The sequence below is a fragment of the Rhododendron vialii genome, chromosome 8a (genome assembly GCF_030253575.1).
Source record: "Rhododendron vialii isolate Sample 1 chromosome 8a, ASM3025357v1".
Lineage (NCBI taxonomy): Eukaryota > Viridiplantae > Streptophyta > Magnoliopsida > Ericales > Ericaceae > Rhododendron > Rhododendron vialii.
The window spans coordinates 13011459-13030040 of record NC_080564.1 but is presented as its reverse complement, the minus strand read 5'-3'; the positions used below and the strand labels follow the sequence as shown (position 1 = coordinate 13030040).

At 39.4% G+C, this 18582-nt stretch overlaps 2 protein-coding genes across 2 annotated transcripts; one reads left to right on the top strand and one right to left on the bottom strand.

The window, feature by feature from the left end:
- Positions 1 to 724: 724 nt before the first annotated feature.
- On the bottom strand, positions 725 to 6954 carry LOC131336708 (plant-specific TFIIB-related protein 1). Its single transcript, XM_058372644.1, has 3 exons — positions 6115 to 6954; positions 2469 to 2627; positions 725 to 1732 (listed from the first exon to the last, which is right to left on the bottom strand). Exons 1-3 carry the CDS (start codon positions 6751 to 6753, stop codon positions 1067 to 1069), a joined length of 1464 nt encoding a protein of 487 aa, XP_058228627.1. The 5' UTR covers positions 6754 to 6954; the 3' UTR covers positions 725 to 1066.
- Positions 6955 to 13819: 6865 nt separating this feature from the next.
- LOC131336707 (transcription repressor OFP7) lies at positions 13820 to 14979 on the top strand. Its single transcript, XM_058372643.1, has one exon. The coding sequence runs from the start codon at positions 13890 to 13892 to the stop codon at positions 14874 to 14876; it is 987 nt and encodes a 328-aa protein (XP_058228626.1). The 5' UTR covers positions 13820 to 13889; the 3' UTR covers positions 14877 to 14979.
- The last annotated feature ends 3603 nt before the right edge of the window (positions 14980 to 18582 follow it).

Below are 18582 nucleotides of genomic sequence, written 5' to 3'. Positions count from 1 at the left end.
TTACTTTTCCGATTTCTCTCATCGAGACGAATCAATAACCTACAAAAGTTTAGCGCAAAACTAACAAATCCAAAAAAAATTCTAATAAAGACAAAACTCTAAGATTTAAGTTAGGTTCAGAAGAACGCAGCTCAGAGTCCTTGGTTTAGATAATTATTATGATAAGAAAATCTATAAATACAAATGCTGACCACCGCCCAACTACATAGATGCATAAAGCATGTATAAAAAGATATACATTCTACTTCAGAATAGAATAAGAAAAATACGCAATGAAATACCAAATATTTTGGCATACAACCCGACTTGACTGTCGTATAAAAAATATTAGACTCGTATCACTTTAGGTCAAAATTTACTTTTTGATAACTCAAGTGTTCAGACCAATTTATGTGCACCTTAACTAATCTTGAAGGCCCAATCCCCATGCCCACTTGCGGAAAGCCCAATTGAAGCCATAGCAATTGCTTCATATAGAGTCTATGGACTGACCCCAAAGATATTGTTAACGCCTCAAAAATTTTGAACCTGAGACCTTAGAAAGAAGCAAACCCCTAACTCAGGGTTTGACCATTGGGCCAACTCCTAGGGGTTTTTAAGCCAAATTTTATAGTAGTGTCTTCAAGCACGGACATGGGTTTAGCTACTAAACTGTACAAGATATGGTGGTTTGAGAAACACAAACTAGATAAGGAAAAAAAAAAAAAACTATAGTTAGTAAGCATGGCACTGGAAAGATAGTCTCACGCATAGTAGGTCAGTACAAAGATCCCATATACTCCAGTAGTTACCACCCTAAGGAAAAACAAAAAAGAAAAGATACAGTTCAATTTCCACTTGAAATACAAGATCCAGGCAGGTATGCAACCGAGAAAAAGTAGCATCCAGAATTAAGAAAGGCTTTCAATAGATTGTTGCCGAAATATGCAGTTGAAAACAAAAATAGTTTTGCCTTCAATGACTATCCCCACACCTATTGGCCTTTTTGCTTACATTTGATTCATAGTTACCTTTGGGATCTGCAAAACCTGACACCCCCCTTGGGCTGTTGCACAAACCGTAGTTATCAAGGCGGGCCAGAAGAAGCCGGGGGACGAAATGGCCATTGCATGGAACTTGCAGCTGAACCCGACGGACTGGAAAACTGGTTTGGCCTCAGAGAAGTAGTAGTAGCTTCTTTATCTGCCTTCTTCTCTAGCTCTTGTACATTTGCCCGTGCATCAATATCCATTTCCTGAGGGACATTACTTTTCTCTGCCCCAGCTTTTACATCACCAGAAGGCCCGGAAGGACGTTGGGGCTGCCAAAAACTTGGTGCCTGGTTCGGTACAGGATCCTCTTTGCCTCCACTCTGATGGCACGTGTCCAAGAACTCGTTTGGTTTCGCAGACTTTTCTCTGTCCACGGAAGTCGCCTCAAGTATATCGATTCTAGTTGAAGTAGAGGAACGACCAGAGGAGGCGATTGTAGTTGTGGGAAATGCTTTTTCTGGAGGAACAGCTGGAGTATAATTAGGAGGAAGCAGATCATCCCAATTCTCCAGTAACTCCTTGTACACCTTACGGAGAGTAACCTCAGTAAGTCCTGTCACCTTGCAAATTTCTGCCTGGGTCTTGCGTTTATCTTCGAGCTGGCAGGCCAAGTAAATAGCTGCAGCTGATATGCTAATAGGATTCCTGCGAGTGCAAAAGCATTTGTTGATCACGACTTCTCCAATGTGAGTTGCAAGTTCCTGATTGAATGGAAACACCAGGCATAAAATATTCAAAACTGTGATTCAAACTGGGAGTTTTTCAATTTTAATCTAACATTACAGGTTATCCTAGTAGTACTTACAGAACCAAAAAACAGTATGAAACCGTTACATGGGAGAACAACACAGCCAGATCAATTCGCTTCTGAGACTGTAAGAGAGAAGCTAAGAAGCACAGATGTGGACATGACACAGGATACGGCATACAACACGGACATGGCGACACATCATTGGTGTTTGAGATTTAAATAACTAAATACTAAAAAATGCAAAGGAGAATGGATTAATAGTATTAAAAAACAACTGTTAGTTCAGCAGATCACAAGTTATATATTTCTCTCAAACTTGTAATAGATTCATATGCGACCAAGTCTTGGACAGGTTTCTGAAGAGCATCCAGTTTTAAGTTCTAACAAATAGACTATACTGGTATGACATGAATAGACAAATGATGAAACACAAGTTGGGTGTGTCTGACACAGATATGCCACTTTCTCAGAACTTGGAAGTGCCTGTGACTCTCTGCTTCTTAGGGGGAGAAGTCTCATTTTAGGAAAGCCTGGCAAACTCTAACTCTTTCTGAGATGTGGTTAAAGGATTGGAAAGCATAAATGTCTCTTCAACTACTTGGTGTCGGAAAGTTTCACTACATGTCATCCCATGCAAGTTACAAGATGCCAACCCAATGTACTTCATGAGAGCAGGCTAAAGTTACCTGGGCAGATTTATTCAGTTGCAGAAGTGTACAAAACCTTGGCATATGTACTGATATGGAATTGCTATTAATGGGCTGACTTAGTTGCAAAGCTTCTCCTAGTATCTTGATGTACTTCCCAATCTCCTTTTGGGGCAAATTGGCCGCAATTGAGATTTCCTGTCATATAGAAGGTGGTTGGTAACAAATAACTAAAAATTCAGCTGATAGATGACTAACAACACAAATGAAAGAAGCGTAGGAATTAGGAGTGGAGGCAATGCTTATGAGAAAATACACTTGGAAGTTTGAAGTGATTAACAGGGAGTCACAAAACATTACAAGAGAATAAAGGATGATGAAAACAATTGTGATATAATTATTGTTGGGCTATATCCCCAAACTTAGACCCCAAACCAAGAACTTCCATTCATTCTTCTGGTTTGGTCTTCTATATCTTATCAATAACGTACGATTTCCCTTGCTAAGTACACCATTAAATAAAACAAAAACAAAAAGAAACGAAAAATAGATAAAAATTTGCATTAACAATATATAGTTTGAAAAAAAAAAAGATTTTAAATAAGTGAACAGGAAGGATTAGTGAAGTTGCTTAAAGAATTAAATCCCGATGTTTCAGTGGAGGAGTGTCCATGGAGTTTTGTGTTGTTAACGCATACTTGTGTAATTGAAAGGACTATAGAGTAAACTAGCTGTCAGAGCAGTCATCCTCTTCAGGACAAACTTTCAGGTGTATAATAGAGACAGGCAGAGAAAATTAATGTGGCCAAAATGTGGGTGTGGAGATTATGTGGTAAGACATAGATAGGTATATTAGAGTTGAACACTCTTGAGGGGGAAAACAAAAGGCAGAGCCGCAGAAGTAGACCATGTTGGGGATGTAAATAAAGAAAACATAACCCAGCCACTTGAACAGGCGCTTAGGTGATCATGTCATTGCTCGCTGTCCTCCTGACGCTTTTGCACTTATATAGGCCCAGTGTACTTGAAAATGTATCTGAGCGGCCGATGCGGAACGAGCAAAAACATGAAAGTTGCAAGATGCCTTCAAGTGCTTTTAAATTTTTTTCTCCTAATGGATTATTTCAATTGGCTTCTTCCCACCTTCTTGAACAAATGCAATCAACTGGCAAGCTCCAAGAAATGCTTAAATTTCATACATGTTTCTATTTGAATATTCTTTTGGAAAGAAAACCTAAAGTTTAGATTCGACCATCAAACTCGAACTTGATTATAAACACAAACACACTGAAACACATAATCCTATATACGCAAAGGGCAAAGACACCACCAAAGTAAAGATAATATGATTGCACTCAGAGCATTGAAAGCAACAATGAGTGCTACAAGCTTCTTGTTTGAACCAATTTGGTAGATTCAAGAAAATACAGCCTCAAGTACATAAGCAACTCATGAAAAAGAGTTTTAGTCTACGAGCTCAGTTTTCAGTTTGGGTGTGACGATGGCAAGACTCCCAACATCAAAGCAGAAATATAGGTGAAAATAGTGATACAAGACTAGAAAATGGATGCAGATGATGTCAGAATATGATCGGATATAGCTGTTCGAAGACCTCAAACTAGTCCCACATCGAGGACAGAAGATACATTGGCGTCTCTAGTCTTTATAAGACAATGAGTCCCCTTTGGGTCTTCTATAGTTCTATCCAACTTTGCAGCAACACAAAGCTATGAAGAACTGACACTCCTAGAGATCGTTGTACCCGTGTCGGACACTTCGGGGACACGCAACCTGCCTGGGGCACGTATGGGACACACCACGTGGCTTGCTCGTTAATTTCTAATATTTTACATTGTGGGACACACCAGGGACATGCTGGCGCACACATCAGGGTGATTTTCATAATTTTTCAAAGCTTTTTGGGGTAAAATTTTATAATGTCAAATGTGTTGGGCAAAAATGTAATATAAAACATGTGTACTATAAACATACACCATGTCCCGCGACTCCCACCGACCCTCCGAAAAAGTCAGGTCGTAAAAGGCTCCACTGGATGACACGGCATTTTCGTTCAAATATAAGCTGGTCATACTTGTGATGGTTCCGTACTGACGCCTTAACTACTACTCGATTAACGGTTAAGTGATTTCATAAGCTGAGCTTTCCTTAACCAGCTGACCTTACTTCGTAACCTTGGCCTCCCTTCGCAGGTGTCTGCTCTCTAAGGAAAGACGAATGAAATAAAGGCTTTTTTCCACAGAAAATAGATTGTAAGAAGGGACTGTCACAAAGGGCAAAAGCGTCTTGTTTCAATCATCAGCTATTTCCATTTCTTCCCTATCATGAAGAAAGTATAGGATATGACAGGGTATGTATCTATGGGGGTCCGGTTCTGCCCGACTGAATGACTAATGGTTGTTAATGCATTTGATAGAAGTCCTAACCTAAATATTTACTGGTTACAATATATGCTAGCATAAGTAAAAAGTCATTTTCAAAAGAATTGATGTGTCCCCCCGCCATGTCTGTGTCCCTATTTTTTGATATTGCCGTGTCCCGTATCCGTGTCCGTGTCTTCGGCCATGCCCGTATCTGTGCCACATAAGCAAGAAAGGTGATCTTGGTTATCCACCCTGACAAAGAGGTATGAGGTCCAGTTCCAAAATGTATAAGAACATCAACTTTCAGGCCTCGTAAAGTTGATCTACAGCTAGCTAGGGCTCGGCTCGTTTACTAAACGAGCTTAGTTGTGTGGCTTGAGTTTGTTTAATTAATTGGCGAACTGAGCCGTAATCGAGTCCTACATAATCAGAATACCACCAAGCCATTCGTGACAGCGGTTCAGTTGCACCTGCACTAAAGGGGCAGGTAAATGTCCTTCTATTGTATAAACCAGGAAAAAACTAATTACTGCACCGGCTAGGAATACAATTTGCACCCCAATAAGTGACACTGACACAACACAAAACATCCTTACTACCTAATTGAAGTCGTTCCAATCTGCCTAGCTCTGCTCTATGTAGGGTGTGCGCACGCTCATGGATGCACACAGGTGATAAGAAAGAAAACTTTATATAGAAGTTTCACCTCTAAATAAAAGAAGATACTGGAACAAATATCATGACCTCTAGAGCTTCTCAATCTATATACGGTAATGGCAATTTGAATGGTCATTTTAGCATGACATCAAATAACTATCAAGGCAAAAAAAATAGCAAGGTTTTTCAGTCCCAATACTGCTTGGCGAAGTAGCAATATGGGTGCATAGAGACTAGGTAATAAAAACTAAACAAAAGAAGTAAAAGAGGAAAAAACTATGCGCTTGTACATTCCTGATAACCGAAGTCTCAATGACGTGAATCTCAGCAATTTCCATGAAAGAATTGAATGATCCTTTCCTTGCTCTTCTAACCATCGCATCCATTCAAATCAACAGAACACGAATGATCCAGTCCTTGCCCTAATTTGGCCAATCGAACAAATTCAACAAAATATGAAGCAATCTATTAAATCGCCCAAGCAGTCCATAAACCCTATTGTCTACACAATCCAAAAAGCCCCAAAATAGTCCATAAACACCATACCACGCAATCTATAATAAAAATAAAAAAAAAAGAGCCCCAAAACAGTCCATAAACCAATATATCTACACAAACAAGCACTGTTCATGTATGCAGGTATGCACCTGGAGGGTTCGGGGTTCTTGGGCCTCCCTAATGGCCTGAACAAGGGCCGCCGTAGCGAGCGCCTCGACGCTCCGATTCCTCAGACAAGTAGCCGACGAACAGTCCCTGAAGAGTTGAAACGCGTGGTCCGATATATCACAGTCCAGCCCTAGTATCGACGACACGTCGATAATCTGAAGGTACGCCCTCAGATTATCCACAACCACCGACGGAGAACTGGACGCGGACGAAGTAGAAGAAGAAGAAGTGGTTTCCAGGACGCGCTCGAGCTCGGCGAGGTGGCCGGCGAAGGAGAGAGAGGACTGGGCGAAGACGGGGTAGGGCTCGAGCGACCACGTCGAGAAGGCCGTTATGAAGCCCGTGGGCTCGAACGGGTCTTCTTCATCTTCTTGTTGTTGTTTTTCTCTCTCTAAGTGCGTGAATTGGTTGGTGCTGGTGCTGGTGCTGGTGGGGAGAGAGGGGAGGTCGGAGGTGACGAGGCAGAGAGGGGAGTCGAGGGCGCGGAGGTGGAAGAGGTGGTGGGACTGGGAGTGGCGTTCCTCGACGACGCGGCCGCAGGAGGTGCACTCGGTGATGGAGCGGCCGGAGGGGGTGGTGGCGCAACGCCCCTGCGCCGCCGAGCAGTATGGGCAACGCATTTTTTTCGGTTTCCTCCTTGCTTTACTGGGCGGGTGGTCTCATGTTTATGTTACTCGGGTCAAGTAAGAGTGTCCACCCACTCTATTTTCTGGCCGAATAGAGCCCGGTTTTAGGATTTTCAGATTTGTTTGCTAAGATTTTACCGAACTCGAGTCCGGTGAAATTTGATCATGAGGTGAGCTTAGATTTGAGTCGAGCTGAGCTTAAATTTGAATCGAACTTGAACTTGTTTACAAATAATAGGTCAATGTAATTAATATACACATTTGTATATAGATCTACAGCTAAAAAAAAATCAATATCAATACATGTATATGACGCGGATCAAAAAAAAAAAAAAAAATACATGTATATGACTATACGTAAGTTTATAGTAAGTTCACTGTTTATAGAACATGTAAATAAAATTTCAAGTTATAAAATTTGCATTAAGATTTTTTGAAGGTTTATAGATATAGAAGTTATATATAAATCAAAAAAATTTCAAAGAAGGCATCGCGAATTCCAAAAAAAATTGACCAACCGACAATTGAAAGATATAAATCAGAAAAATTTCAAAGAAGGCATCGCGAATTCCAAAAAAAATTGACCAACCGACAATTGAAAGATACATATATATGATCACATGACTCACATGAAAAATGCACCATTTATTGCTATTATCAATCACTAGATGTGACTTTTATGTCAATTGGGCGTTCAATAGCAATGTCTGATTTTAGTATGGATTATACAGACTTTGGGTTGGTGTTGTGCTGTGAGGTTTACAGCACCGCGCTACGCATATCTGAGTAGTCTGATCGTGCATCCAATGGCTCGAATCTCATCTCGGCAACTAATAATCGAGAGTCTTTCATTGCCGAGATGAGATCTGAGCCGTCAGATACACGATCCGACAGCTCGGAGGTGCGCAACACGGTGCTGCGCATATCATTACACAACACCATCCCCAATTGCGATTATATATCGAACTCTTGTGCTATCTAAGAAATTCCGTCGTTAACGTTTTTGAAAAATTGTATGAGTTACCATCTTTAAGTTTATGTAGCTTTCACTGTTACACAAATGGAATGCTTTCCCGGCCCGTGGTTTAAAAATGGCTACATTAGTTGTTTTTGCATAGCATTTAGGTTACATTGTACTTCTTCGTTGTTTTTGTCGATAATCAACAATGCCACGTTTGAAGTAGCAAAGGTAGAAATTTTGTCGATAAGTCATAGGTAAATGTGTGCTACTTGCGAATGAGTAAAACATAAAATAATATGCTGGAATTTATCGTTTTCTTTCTTAATAGTCGCTCTATGTTCCCTTTCTTAATCTTATCTCTCGCGAATTATGTAGTTTAGAATGATTTTGAAAGATGCTTCACTTTTGCTCGCGCCTCATGTAACCGAGGGATGGGTAATCTCATTGATTGGTGGCATTTGCGGAGCACCATGGCTGACTGGCTGGGAGTGGACTGCCGACTGGGAGCACATGTATGGAAAAAAGGAGCTTTTCTTTTTTGTCCTTTCTGTTTAAAAGGGGAAAAAAGAAATTAGAGATTTGAATGCCTTGGATGATTTTGTTCCCTTGGATCCCCCCACCTTGTGTTTGCGGGCTGACTTTTATTTCTTCTTTGCCTACTGCACGTTGAAAAGAAGTTTCACGAATCAAAGCTAGCTAGGCTCCGTTAATTGCATGCTTCGGAAGTTTTACTGTGTGATATGATATGCTAACATGGTGAATGCAAAAGTTGTTTTTCATCTCTTTTTTTACTTGAAGAAAAGACAAGAACCCCAATCTGATGTACTCCCTATGGGCCTGTTTGCTGGGAATGGGAGCGGTGCAGAGCGGGACAGGGAATGCTGCCAAGCATTTCCTTATACAGCAGGGCAAAGCGGTCGGATCGGCTATTCATCTCGACAATCGACAACTTGAATCTTAGCCGTTATGCATCCGCTCGGCAAGGAGCCAGATCCTGTTAACTGGATGTGTTAAGAAGGGGATAAGAAAGGGAGGGAGATAAGAGAGGGAGAGGGAGAAGAAAGATAAATATAAATATATAAACACATGTACTTGTCTATGTATGTAATTGAGTACTACTGTATTAAGTAGTATTAACTCTCCTCTGTTTTACTTGTGGTATCTTAATTCAATCGGGGGTGTATGTTAAAAATGGTTAAAGTTACCGTGTTAACGACTTGAGAAAGAACAAAAAAAACAATGATTACAGGCCAGCCACAATCCAATACAAAATGTTGCTGTTCTAAATATATTCATCGACAAGGTCCTTTGAAAAAATTTCCCAAGTTTTTATTCATTACATATAATTGAACGTCTACAGCATATATACGATGAGTCTTTGCATATCTTAGCGCAAATTATATCGAAAATCGATCGGATAAACGAGGATGCTTTTTCTATGAAAATGTGTTATTATGGAATCGGTTTGTACAAAAAGAAGAACTAATGTCTCAGAAAACCCGATTGGTTTATCAGGATGTTCCCCGGGCCATAAACCCGTCTCCTCTATCTCTCTGTTGGGATCAATGACAAGAGGTTTTTGGAAACTAGTTTTGTAGAAGAAAAAAATACCCTCTAAAACCCAAAACTATGACGAGATGTTGAGGAAATCGGGCAGGAGTTAATTGTAGGCATTTTTATTTATACATGAGTTGGGAGGCTAAAGTACCATAGATGTAGGAAAAAGTACAACCCCTCTTCGATAAAAATAGTGATTTTGCAATTTCCCAACAACTGTAACCACTTGAATTGTTCTATCGATGAACAGTCACCCTTTTACGTACTCTTGCAAAAGAAACTTTTTCTTCTTCCCAATCCTACCGACACACACAGACACAGCCTAGCTTCACATAATCTTTCAAAACAACATTCGATAGCTTTCTCTCTCAATCCTTTCTCTGCATTTGCGCTTTCATTAATCCTCGCACTAGCGAATGTTAGTAAGTTGTTTCATGTTTGGAAGGTTTTCGAAAGAAGCCTTCACATTCGTGCTCGCACGCCCACATCCGTCCACGCGTTATGCTCGCATGCCTGCACCTGTCCACGCGTTATGCGAAGGATTCACTTAGGTCACAGCCACGCAAAAGAATGTTGTACTCTATCAGGTAAACAGCGAATAACTACTGTATTATGTTAGGTGGCCTGGTAAAGAATCCGTCAACGTACGTACAGATTTATTCGACCAGATATGCTCTCTTATTTTTAGACGAAAAAATTCCCTTTGGGAGCGGCTCCCTCTAATCTATCTTTTTCCACTTTAAAAAATCTACTCTAAAACAAAAGAAGGGAGGGAGAAGGGCCAAGTGTGATTCCAGTTTTTTCATGTTGCTATGATTAAGCTGATTTCAAACATGGAAGCGTGTGTGAGTGGAATAAATCCGCTTAGTGCTAGAACAGCTTCTTTGTTGATCAACCTCATGTAAACACTGACAGGGGTAAACGCATATTTTGCCTCTTGTCGGCAAAAGTCTTTCGATGCCTAATCAGTATCACGTACTGGAGAAACCCTAATTATAAGATTCAATTGCAATAAACTACCTTGTAACCTCTAGGTTTACCTCGTAGATATATAGATGTACGTATGCTTGTTGCCCAGAGATCCTAATTGTCCTAGGTTTCCTACTTTGTATGGAAAACCCATAATAGATTGGATACTCGTTCCCTTATCAGGTTACTTCCTTAGTCCTTACTGGACTCCTCCTCATACCAGGCCGAGCATCCTATCCTCACTGGGAAACTCAATCAGATCCTTTATTCTCAGGATCTTACCCCATCACGGAGTATAGCTGTACTGGAACCTTTGGGAATGACCTTGCTGCCTTATCACTTAAGGCAAACATGGTTTAGGGCTCTTCTCTTGTTCGGTTGTCTCATCATTGAACAGATCTTACCCAATATCGGCCTCTCGCACCGTTTTGACTTCATTGCCGACCACCACACTTCTTGGCGGTGCGATCCATTTCATTCATAGTGTGATCTCACGTGTCACGTGTTCAGTTACTAATGTTGCCTGTTTGGAAGTACCTTTCTACAGTGTGTTTTTGATGAGTTGAACGATTCGAATCATCTTTCAGAGCCAAGGTTAACACTACAATTACTGAAAACTGAAGGAGACGGGAGGATTAGGGACCTACAAATTATGAAAGCTAAACGCTAATTCACAATAAAGTTTCTTGTGAGTGTTCTATGAAATAAAAAACAGGTACCGCTATAAAACTCGAAATTTCAAGACAAATTTGAAACTTGCCAATTGATGGATTATCCATTAGGCTATCCTGACATAATCAAAAGTAATAGATTTCTGAAGTTAATAATGTTTGTACAAAATATGGCTCACAATGATATAATCAAACTTAACAACTTCCTTAAAGATAATTAAATTTTGGATAATCAAAACTAGCAACCTTTTACCGATAATCAAATTTAGTGAACCTCACACATTATTAATCAAATACACCCACCATTACACAAAAACCTTATCTCTCTTTATTTTGCACCAATGTTTTTAAAAAAAATATTTTACTAAAAAACTATATTTTTTAAACCCCAAAATTTGTTTGTATAATTGCTTTTTAAAAATAGTTTTTATACAAAAATAATAATTCTTTTTTTTCAAATTTTTTTTTATGTTCACAATTTTTAGTTTTTTGTAATTTGAAAAGGTGATGTGACAAATTTTGGTTATTTAATTTTGATTATGCCATTACGGATTTCTACATTGCTAACATTAACAATCTCTTAAATAAATAATCAAAAGCTGATGTGGCAATTTTTGACTATCCGAATTTGGTTATGCTATTGGAAATAGCCTTACGGTACAAAGTTAGAATACTGTGCAAAATGGAACAAATCACTTTAGCAATGAATATGTGGTATGTCCAATTTGGGAGTGACAGTAGCAAATATCGAACATGTGTTTTAATAATGAATATGTGCATGGATAAATAAAAGAAAAATATATTAAATGTGGTAAATTTTTCATACTTTTACTATCTGTTCATATTTTAATTTTCAGCTTTTATTTTCCTCGGCAGTTCTTTTCACACATTCATAACTCAAACAAAGACTGAATAATGTATACAAAATCGAGTCAACGTAATATTAATTTATAGTACTACTAAAAGTAATTTGTGATTTCTTCTCGACAAACACCAACAACATAATGTGATAAAATAAAGGTTTTGAATTCCGTACCATATGGATAAGTCAGTAAAATTGCTCAAACAGTACTTAAGCCTATTGAGACGAGATGAAGATCCTATTTAGGGGGTGTTTTCGGTAGTGAAAAATTAATAGATTTTTATTTGTAGTTGAGAAGTTGTTAGATATTTTCGGTAGTGAATAAACTGTTGAAAAATATCAAGTTATTTCCGATAGTGAATAAGTTGTTGATGGTTTGTGAGTAAAGTTATTGTAGGAAAAAAAATTGTTGACAAATTTTTTATTAGTAGAAATAAAATATGAAAATGCTAAAAGTTTTTTGATAGTAAAAACAAAATTAAAAAATGCATTAAATTTTTTGTGATTTTTATCGGTGGAAACACCCCTTAGTCCATTATCTTCTATTACAGCTGAGTTTTAAATCATTCTCAACCTAGCGGAAAGTATGTTGTATGTAAATTTAGTTTGATTTGATATCGATAAATATTATAATATTTTTATATTCGTATCGTAGAGATAGTCAACTAGATTTTTAAGAATTCAACGTCTATTTTGGCGTTTGCAAATGTGAACTATCAATAACACTATCGATGCTGAATTAAATTATTACTATTATTTTACATAAATGCACTTCTCTTCAAAAGCTACAATACAACCTACGGAGTATTTAGTTTATTGTTGTGCATTCGAAATAAAATGTTCCAAAATTGGAATTATATAATACTATAATCCGGAAGCACCACTACGCTCTGGATCACTTTACAATTACACACATCATTAGAACTATGACTAAGTGTATGAAACTTACGCAAATACGTGATTTTGAAATGGTTCGGAGCACTATGTGATGGTGGTCTTGACTACTAAATAATTACTCCAATAGACTGTACGGGAGCCTAGTCCAGTGGGCCAAGTATGTTTATATTCCTTCTCTAGTTAGAGTTTAAATTCTGTCTGACTCATCCGGCAGAGGCGGTTCCTCTTCACGCTTTTTTTTAAGTAATCCAAATCGTGCATCTTGTAGGACCTATAAAATAATGTATCAATGCAGAAAATCAGCTTATCTGGATATTGATAGGTATGTCAAAAGTTGAGTTCTATACGAAAAAATGAATGATTTGGATCTGTCAATTGTTTTTTAAGTTAAATTGTCCACAACCGTTCATTTTTTCGTCTAAAAACTCAACTTTTGACATACCTATCGATGTTTGGACAAGCTGATTTTTTTGCATAGATTCATTATTTTACAAGCTCTACAAGATGCACGGTTTGAATTACCTAAAAGAATGCGCGAAGAGGGCCCACGGGAGTGACAGAAAACCACCTTTCCTGGCTCATCCGGACAAAATTTACACTCCTGTAGTTAATCATCAACAATTTATCCTCAAATTTTTCTTGTCTTCTAATCAGTTAATTACTACAGTACTTAATTAGAGCAATAAGCAAATAAGTGTGGATAAGCAAATTTAACATTAAGGCTAAAAAAACACCAAATATTGTAATAAATAAAGTTACAAATTTTTTAGCAAATAATCAAATTTCACCAATTTCATAATCAAACTTAACAATTTTTGCCAATAACCAAACTCAATAACTCAAAAACATCTCACATTGAATCGTCTCATCAAGACGAATAATTTGGTGTGGTCTGGTGCGTGATTGAAACTCGTTTGCGATTGGATAGATATGCATTGTGTATTGTAGAGGTTTTTTTGTTAGGAATCCAAAAATAACCAATGTAAATGTAGAAGTTGTTAAATTTGACTATAAACTAAATAAATAATTAAATGCTGATGTGGCACATTGCTCTTAGACTGAAATAAGTACATTGATTAAACTTGCCACATATATATTTTTTTTTTGATCATTGCCACACTGTCTATATAAACCTCGCTTTTTCTCACCCAAAACAGTTCACACTTGACAAACTTTCACAGCCATTTCACAAATCCAGAGAGAGGGAGAGAGAATGGCGAAACGCTTCAAGCTACGGATCTCCCGAGTGATCACGTCCCTCCAAACGTGCCGCTCCAAAGACCCTTCCACCCTCCCATCAGATCCCGTCCCTTCATTCCTCCGCCTCTCTTCCCCCACGCACCTCATCCCCACCGAACCCCACCACCATCGCTCCTCCTTCAAGCGCCACGTGATCACATCCGCCTTCACATCCACCGCCTGCGCCCTCCGCTCCAATAGAAACTCCCCTGCACGTCCCCACACCCAACCACCCCCCGAATTCAAGTGGCGTAAAGAAGACAAGTGGCACGTGGTCGCCAAGGCCCATAACGACGACGACAACACGCCCCGTCAGAAAATCTACAACTCCTCGGCCTCCGGTCACTCTGCCGACGATATCTTCCCTCCGGCGGCCCGAAAGAAACTCCGGAATAAACACAAGAAGAAAACGGCAGGAGGAGTAAGGCTCCGGCTCAGCACTACTTCCTCGGCTTCGCTGTTCAGCAGCAGCGAAGCGGAGGAGGAGTCGGAGACCCTGGTCTCCACTTCCAGAAGCTTCTCGACGTCGACGGACTCCTCGGCGTCCACAAGGCGGCGACCGATCAAGAGCAAGAAGAAGAAGAATGACAAGAGGGGAGGAGAGAAAAGCCGAGGGCGGGGAAGCGGCGGAGGGGGAGGGGGAAGCGGAGGGGAGTCGCCGGCGAGGCTGTCGTCGGTGTTCAAGAGGATGATACCGTGCGGGGTGCTGGAGGGGAAGGTGAAGGAGAGCTACGCGGTGGTGAAGAGGTCGGAGGATCCGAAGGAGGACTTCAAGAGGTCGATGATGGAGATGGTGGTGGAGAAGCAGATGTTCGAGGAGGGAGAGCTGGAACAGCTCTTGCGGTGTTTCTTGTCTTTGAACTCGAGGAGCCACCAGGGGGTTATCGTTGAGGCTTTTACTGAGATTTGGGAGGCCTTGTTTTCTTCTACTACCACTTCTACTTCTACTCGACGAGTTTAGGAATTTAGGAATCGTCGATCTTTCTATTTCTAGTTACAACTTTTATGTATATAGTTTCATATTCCATTCAAGATTAGTACTACGTACGTTGTTGATGCTGATATTTTCAATTGCTTTTTTGCGTTATTAACTTACCCGTCCATGCATATGTTCACTTCAAAGATCTCATTATCTATTATGGCCTTGCAAAAAAATCAAATCGATCGAACATCGATAACCTAGTGAACGAAAGGACATCGATAATCTGAATGGGTAATCTGAATGGAATATTGAAAGATTAGATCAAGCCTACACATATCGATTTGAGTTAATTTTTACGTGACTCTTCAAAAATTTGTTTTAAAGCTATTGAACGGCTTGGATTATTTATGCAGGATCCGAAGTGGATTCTGCATGCTGATCTGTGTACCGACTTTAGAATTTTTGATGTTTTTGTATAACACTATATATTTGCCGTTCGGACCTCTCTTGCTCTCCCACATAGTTTTAAATAGCGGATGCTATGTAGTCGTTTTGTCGGCCATTCGATACTGTTACGCTCAGATATATTGTTGTTACCGAAAGTTCACACATTAGTATTTGTCAATTTCTGAAGAGTATTTCTTTGTTTTTGAATTGTTGCTCTTTTTTTTTAATCGATAAAAGTAACATTTTATTACGAGGAAAGAGGAGAGGAATCCAACAAGAAGTTGGACAATACAGCCATTGGGACAAGCCCAAATACACCTAAAGGGATGAAGCCCTAAACACCCGTAGACTTAAAATGTCCAAGAGAATAAATTCTTTACACCGCTAGTGTAAATATTTGTTTCCTCTAAATTAATTACATTGCATCACGTTGCAAAATAGTGGTCCCAATCAATAAAATATGGCGACGTTGTGCAATATTAATTGATTTAGAAGAAACAAATGTTTACACCGACGGTGTAAATAATTTAATCTCAATACCCAAATACAACAATAAAAGCTCTAAACATAAGTGGGCCAAAATACCCAAATACATCCATGGAAGCTCAGCCAGAGAAAGCCCTAAACCTAAACCAAGTCTTCCTGTGCAACATCAAACCAATGCCTATTGCCTACCACCACTGCCCCCTAATTCAGACAGCACCACCAGCAAACATCGGATCGCCTCCTCCAAATACCACCACACCACCACTGACAAACCCCTTGGAGAAGAAAAGCGACAAACAGCCGCCCACTGCCGCGGAAGCTCACCATTGCCGTTAGGCGAGAATCGCGAATGCCCAGCAGCAAGCACGACGGGAGACCGACGCCATCCAGCCATCAACCATTGCCGGACCACCAAGCCGTTAGGTAGAAACCCGATGAACCCAACAATAAACCTGGGAGGGGAACCAAGCAGAGGGATAAGACAGGACGAGAAAAACAAGGCGAAAACAGAGGAAGATAGGCAGGGGAAGATGGGAGCACAGGAAAAACGAGAAAAGGGGTAGACAAAAGAGAAGGAGAGAGAACACGACCGCCAAATCGGCACCCACAAATGATCAGGAGAGAAAGCCAAATGTCGAGAACCATAACCCCAGTACCGTCCACCAACACTAGCGCCTCCAGCCGCCTTGTTATATTTGCCGATCAGATTTTGTGAATAAGGAGAACGAGAAAAGATAGATCAGAATCGAAGGGGAGAGAAGGGAGACGATGGACAGAGAGACAAATAGAGAGAGAGGGAAGAAAGTGCCTGGGGGAGGAGGGGAGACGGCGCCTCCCCTCTCTCCCCCGGCGGAGGAGAAGCCCTAGTCGAGCAAGAGGTAAGGGTTTACTTTACCTCTCCCTAATCAGCAATTGTGGTGAGTTTGGTAGGTAAAATTACCCTCTTGCCCTTCCTCAAAAAAACATCTGCTACGTACCGATTGATTGTAGCATGATTGTACGACTGCTTCAAGTGCTCCGGTGAAGAATGACTATAAAAATACACCATAATTACATGTCTCTAATACTCCAACTACTGTTACGCAATCAGCTACCGCTATTTTAAACTTTGCTCTCCCACTTGCGAGATATTTACCTTTTTTTTTCTTCAATTGTACTCATATTCTTCTCCCAGTACTTGCGTTTCTCACTTCTTATATTGGCTGATTTGTCGTGGTTTCGTATCTGCAATATCTACCTAGTACTAATAAAAAAAAGGTTGCTGGATCGAAATCCTTGACGGCCGTAAGAGAAGCGAGGAAAACGGGGAATACGTAACCACGTAGTATAATATTGTTGCACTCAATTGGTAAATGCGAGCCCATACTTAAATGTTGTTTGTCTTTGGTTAGTATTCAAGAAAAAATAAAATAAAATTGTGTTTATTAGTTTGGCGTCAAATTTTTGTGAATTGTTGATTCGTTTCGAGGAGAGAAATTTGGAAAAATAAAATATTTGAACTTTTACCCAAGTATTTTTGAAAATATCTAAGCTTAAGCCCCAAAATGAATATATTTTCAAAAATATTTGGATAAAAGTCATAATTTTTTATTTTTCCGATTCGTCTCGACGAGACAAACCAATAATCCTCTAAAATTTGACTCAAGACTAACAAATGCGAATAAATTTTGAATAAAGACAACTCAAAAGCCAAAAAGCTCCCAAAAAGCTTAGAGAAACAACACCTTAATCTTTGCCCATGTCCTAAATATTTGGATAAAGGAAGCCTGATAACTTAAGGCCGGTTTGGCTAAATAAGAGAGTTAGTTTATTTTTTTTGTCTTTAATTAATTTCTTTTTGAATTTATTAGTTTCACGTCAAATCTTTCTCAATTATTTATTCGTCTCGATAAATTGAATCGAAAAGACAGAAATATGATCCAAATTCAACATTTTTTGAATAAAGATAAAAATAAGTGAAAAAACATATATTTGCCTGTTTTTCTTTATTCCCAATTTAACTCTCGAACAATTTTTTTTATCTTCTTCAGTGGTCCTTCATCGTGTTTTTTTTTTTGGCCAAATTTTCGGACAGCTCCATTGATAGGAAAAGAAAACAATAAATGAGAAAGGACAAAACATCCACATAAAGGGGAGATACAAGCCACTACATTCTGGGCTAAACCAAGTGCTACAGAATTGTCACCGCTTTGAAAACTTATTGTTATCGCATCAAAAGACTCCACACAGCCCCCAGAGGGATGAGAAAGTTCCGCGAAGGGTAAAAAAAAACCTGCACAAGGTTAAGACAAACCAAAGAACAACGACCTCCCACTGAAAGTCCAACAAAACAAGAAGAACAATCCTCCCACTGAAAGTCCAACAAAACAAGAAGAACAATCCTCCGAACGGAAGCAAAAAGCTACCATCTAAAAAAGGAAAAATAAAACAAACAGTCAGTAACTACTGGTAACAAGTCACCGGAGTAGCTAGCCCACTGAGCCGCACAGTGTTATATATGCAGTATGTTTATGTAGGCACAAGAGATATACTGTACACAAGTATTGACAACTCAACTAGGCAACCGGATCGAGTAACTCATGCTGATCATTCATTATCAGTGCACTGTCAATATTATTGGTTTTCAACAAAATACTGCATGCTACGAAAGAAGCCAACAAACCAAAACACATAGATGCATGCGGGCCATAATTTTGGTGGTTGGTCATAATAAGAGGCTGAGAGTACTGCATTGTAGCTTGTATGTACCATCAGAGGCAAATAGTATATGGTACTTGTTCTTAATTTTAGTGGTGATCGAGATACCAGAAAT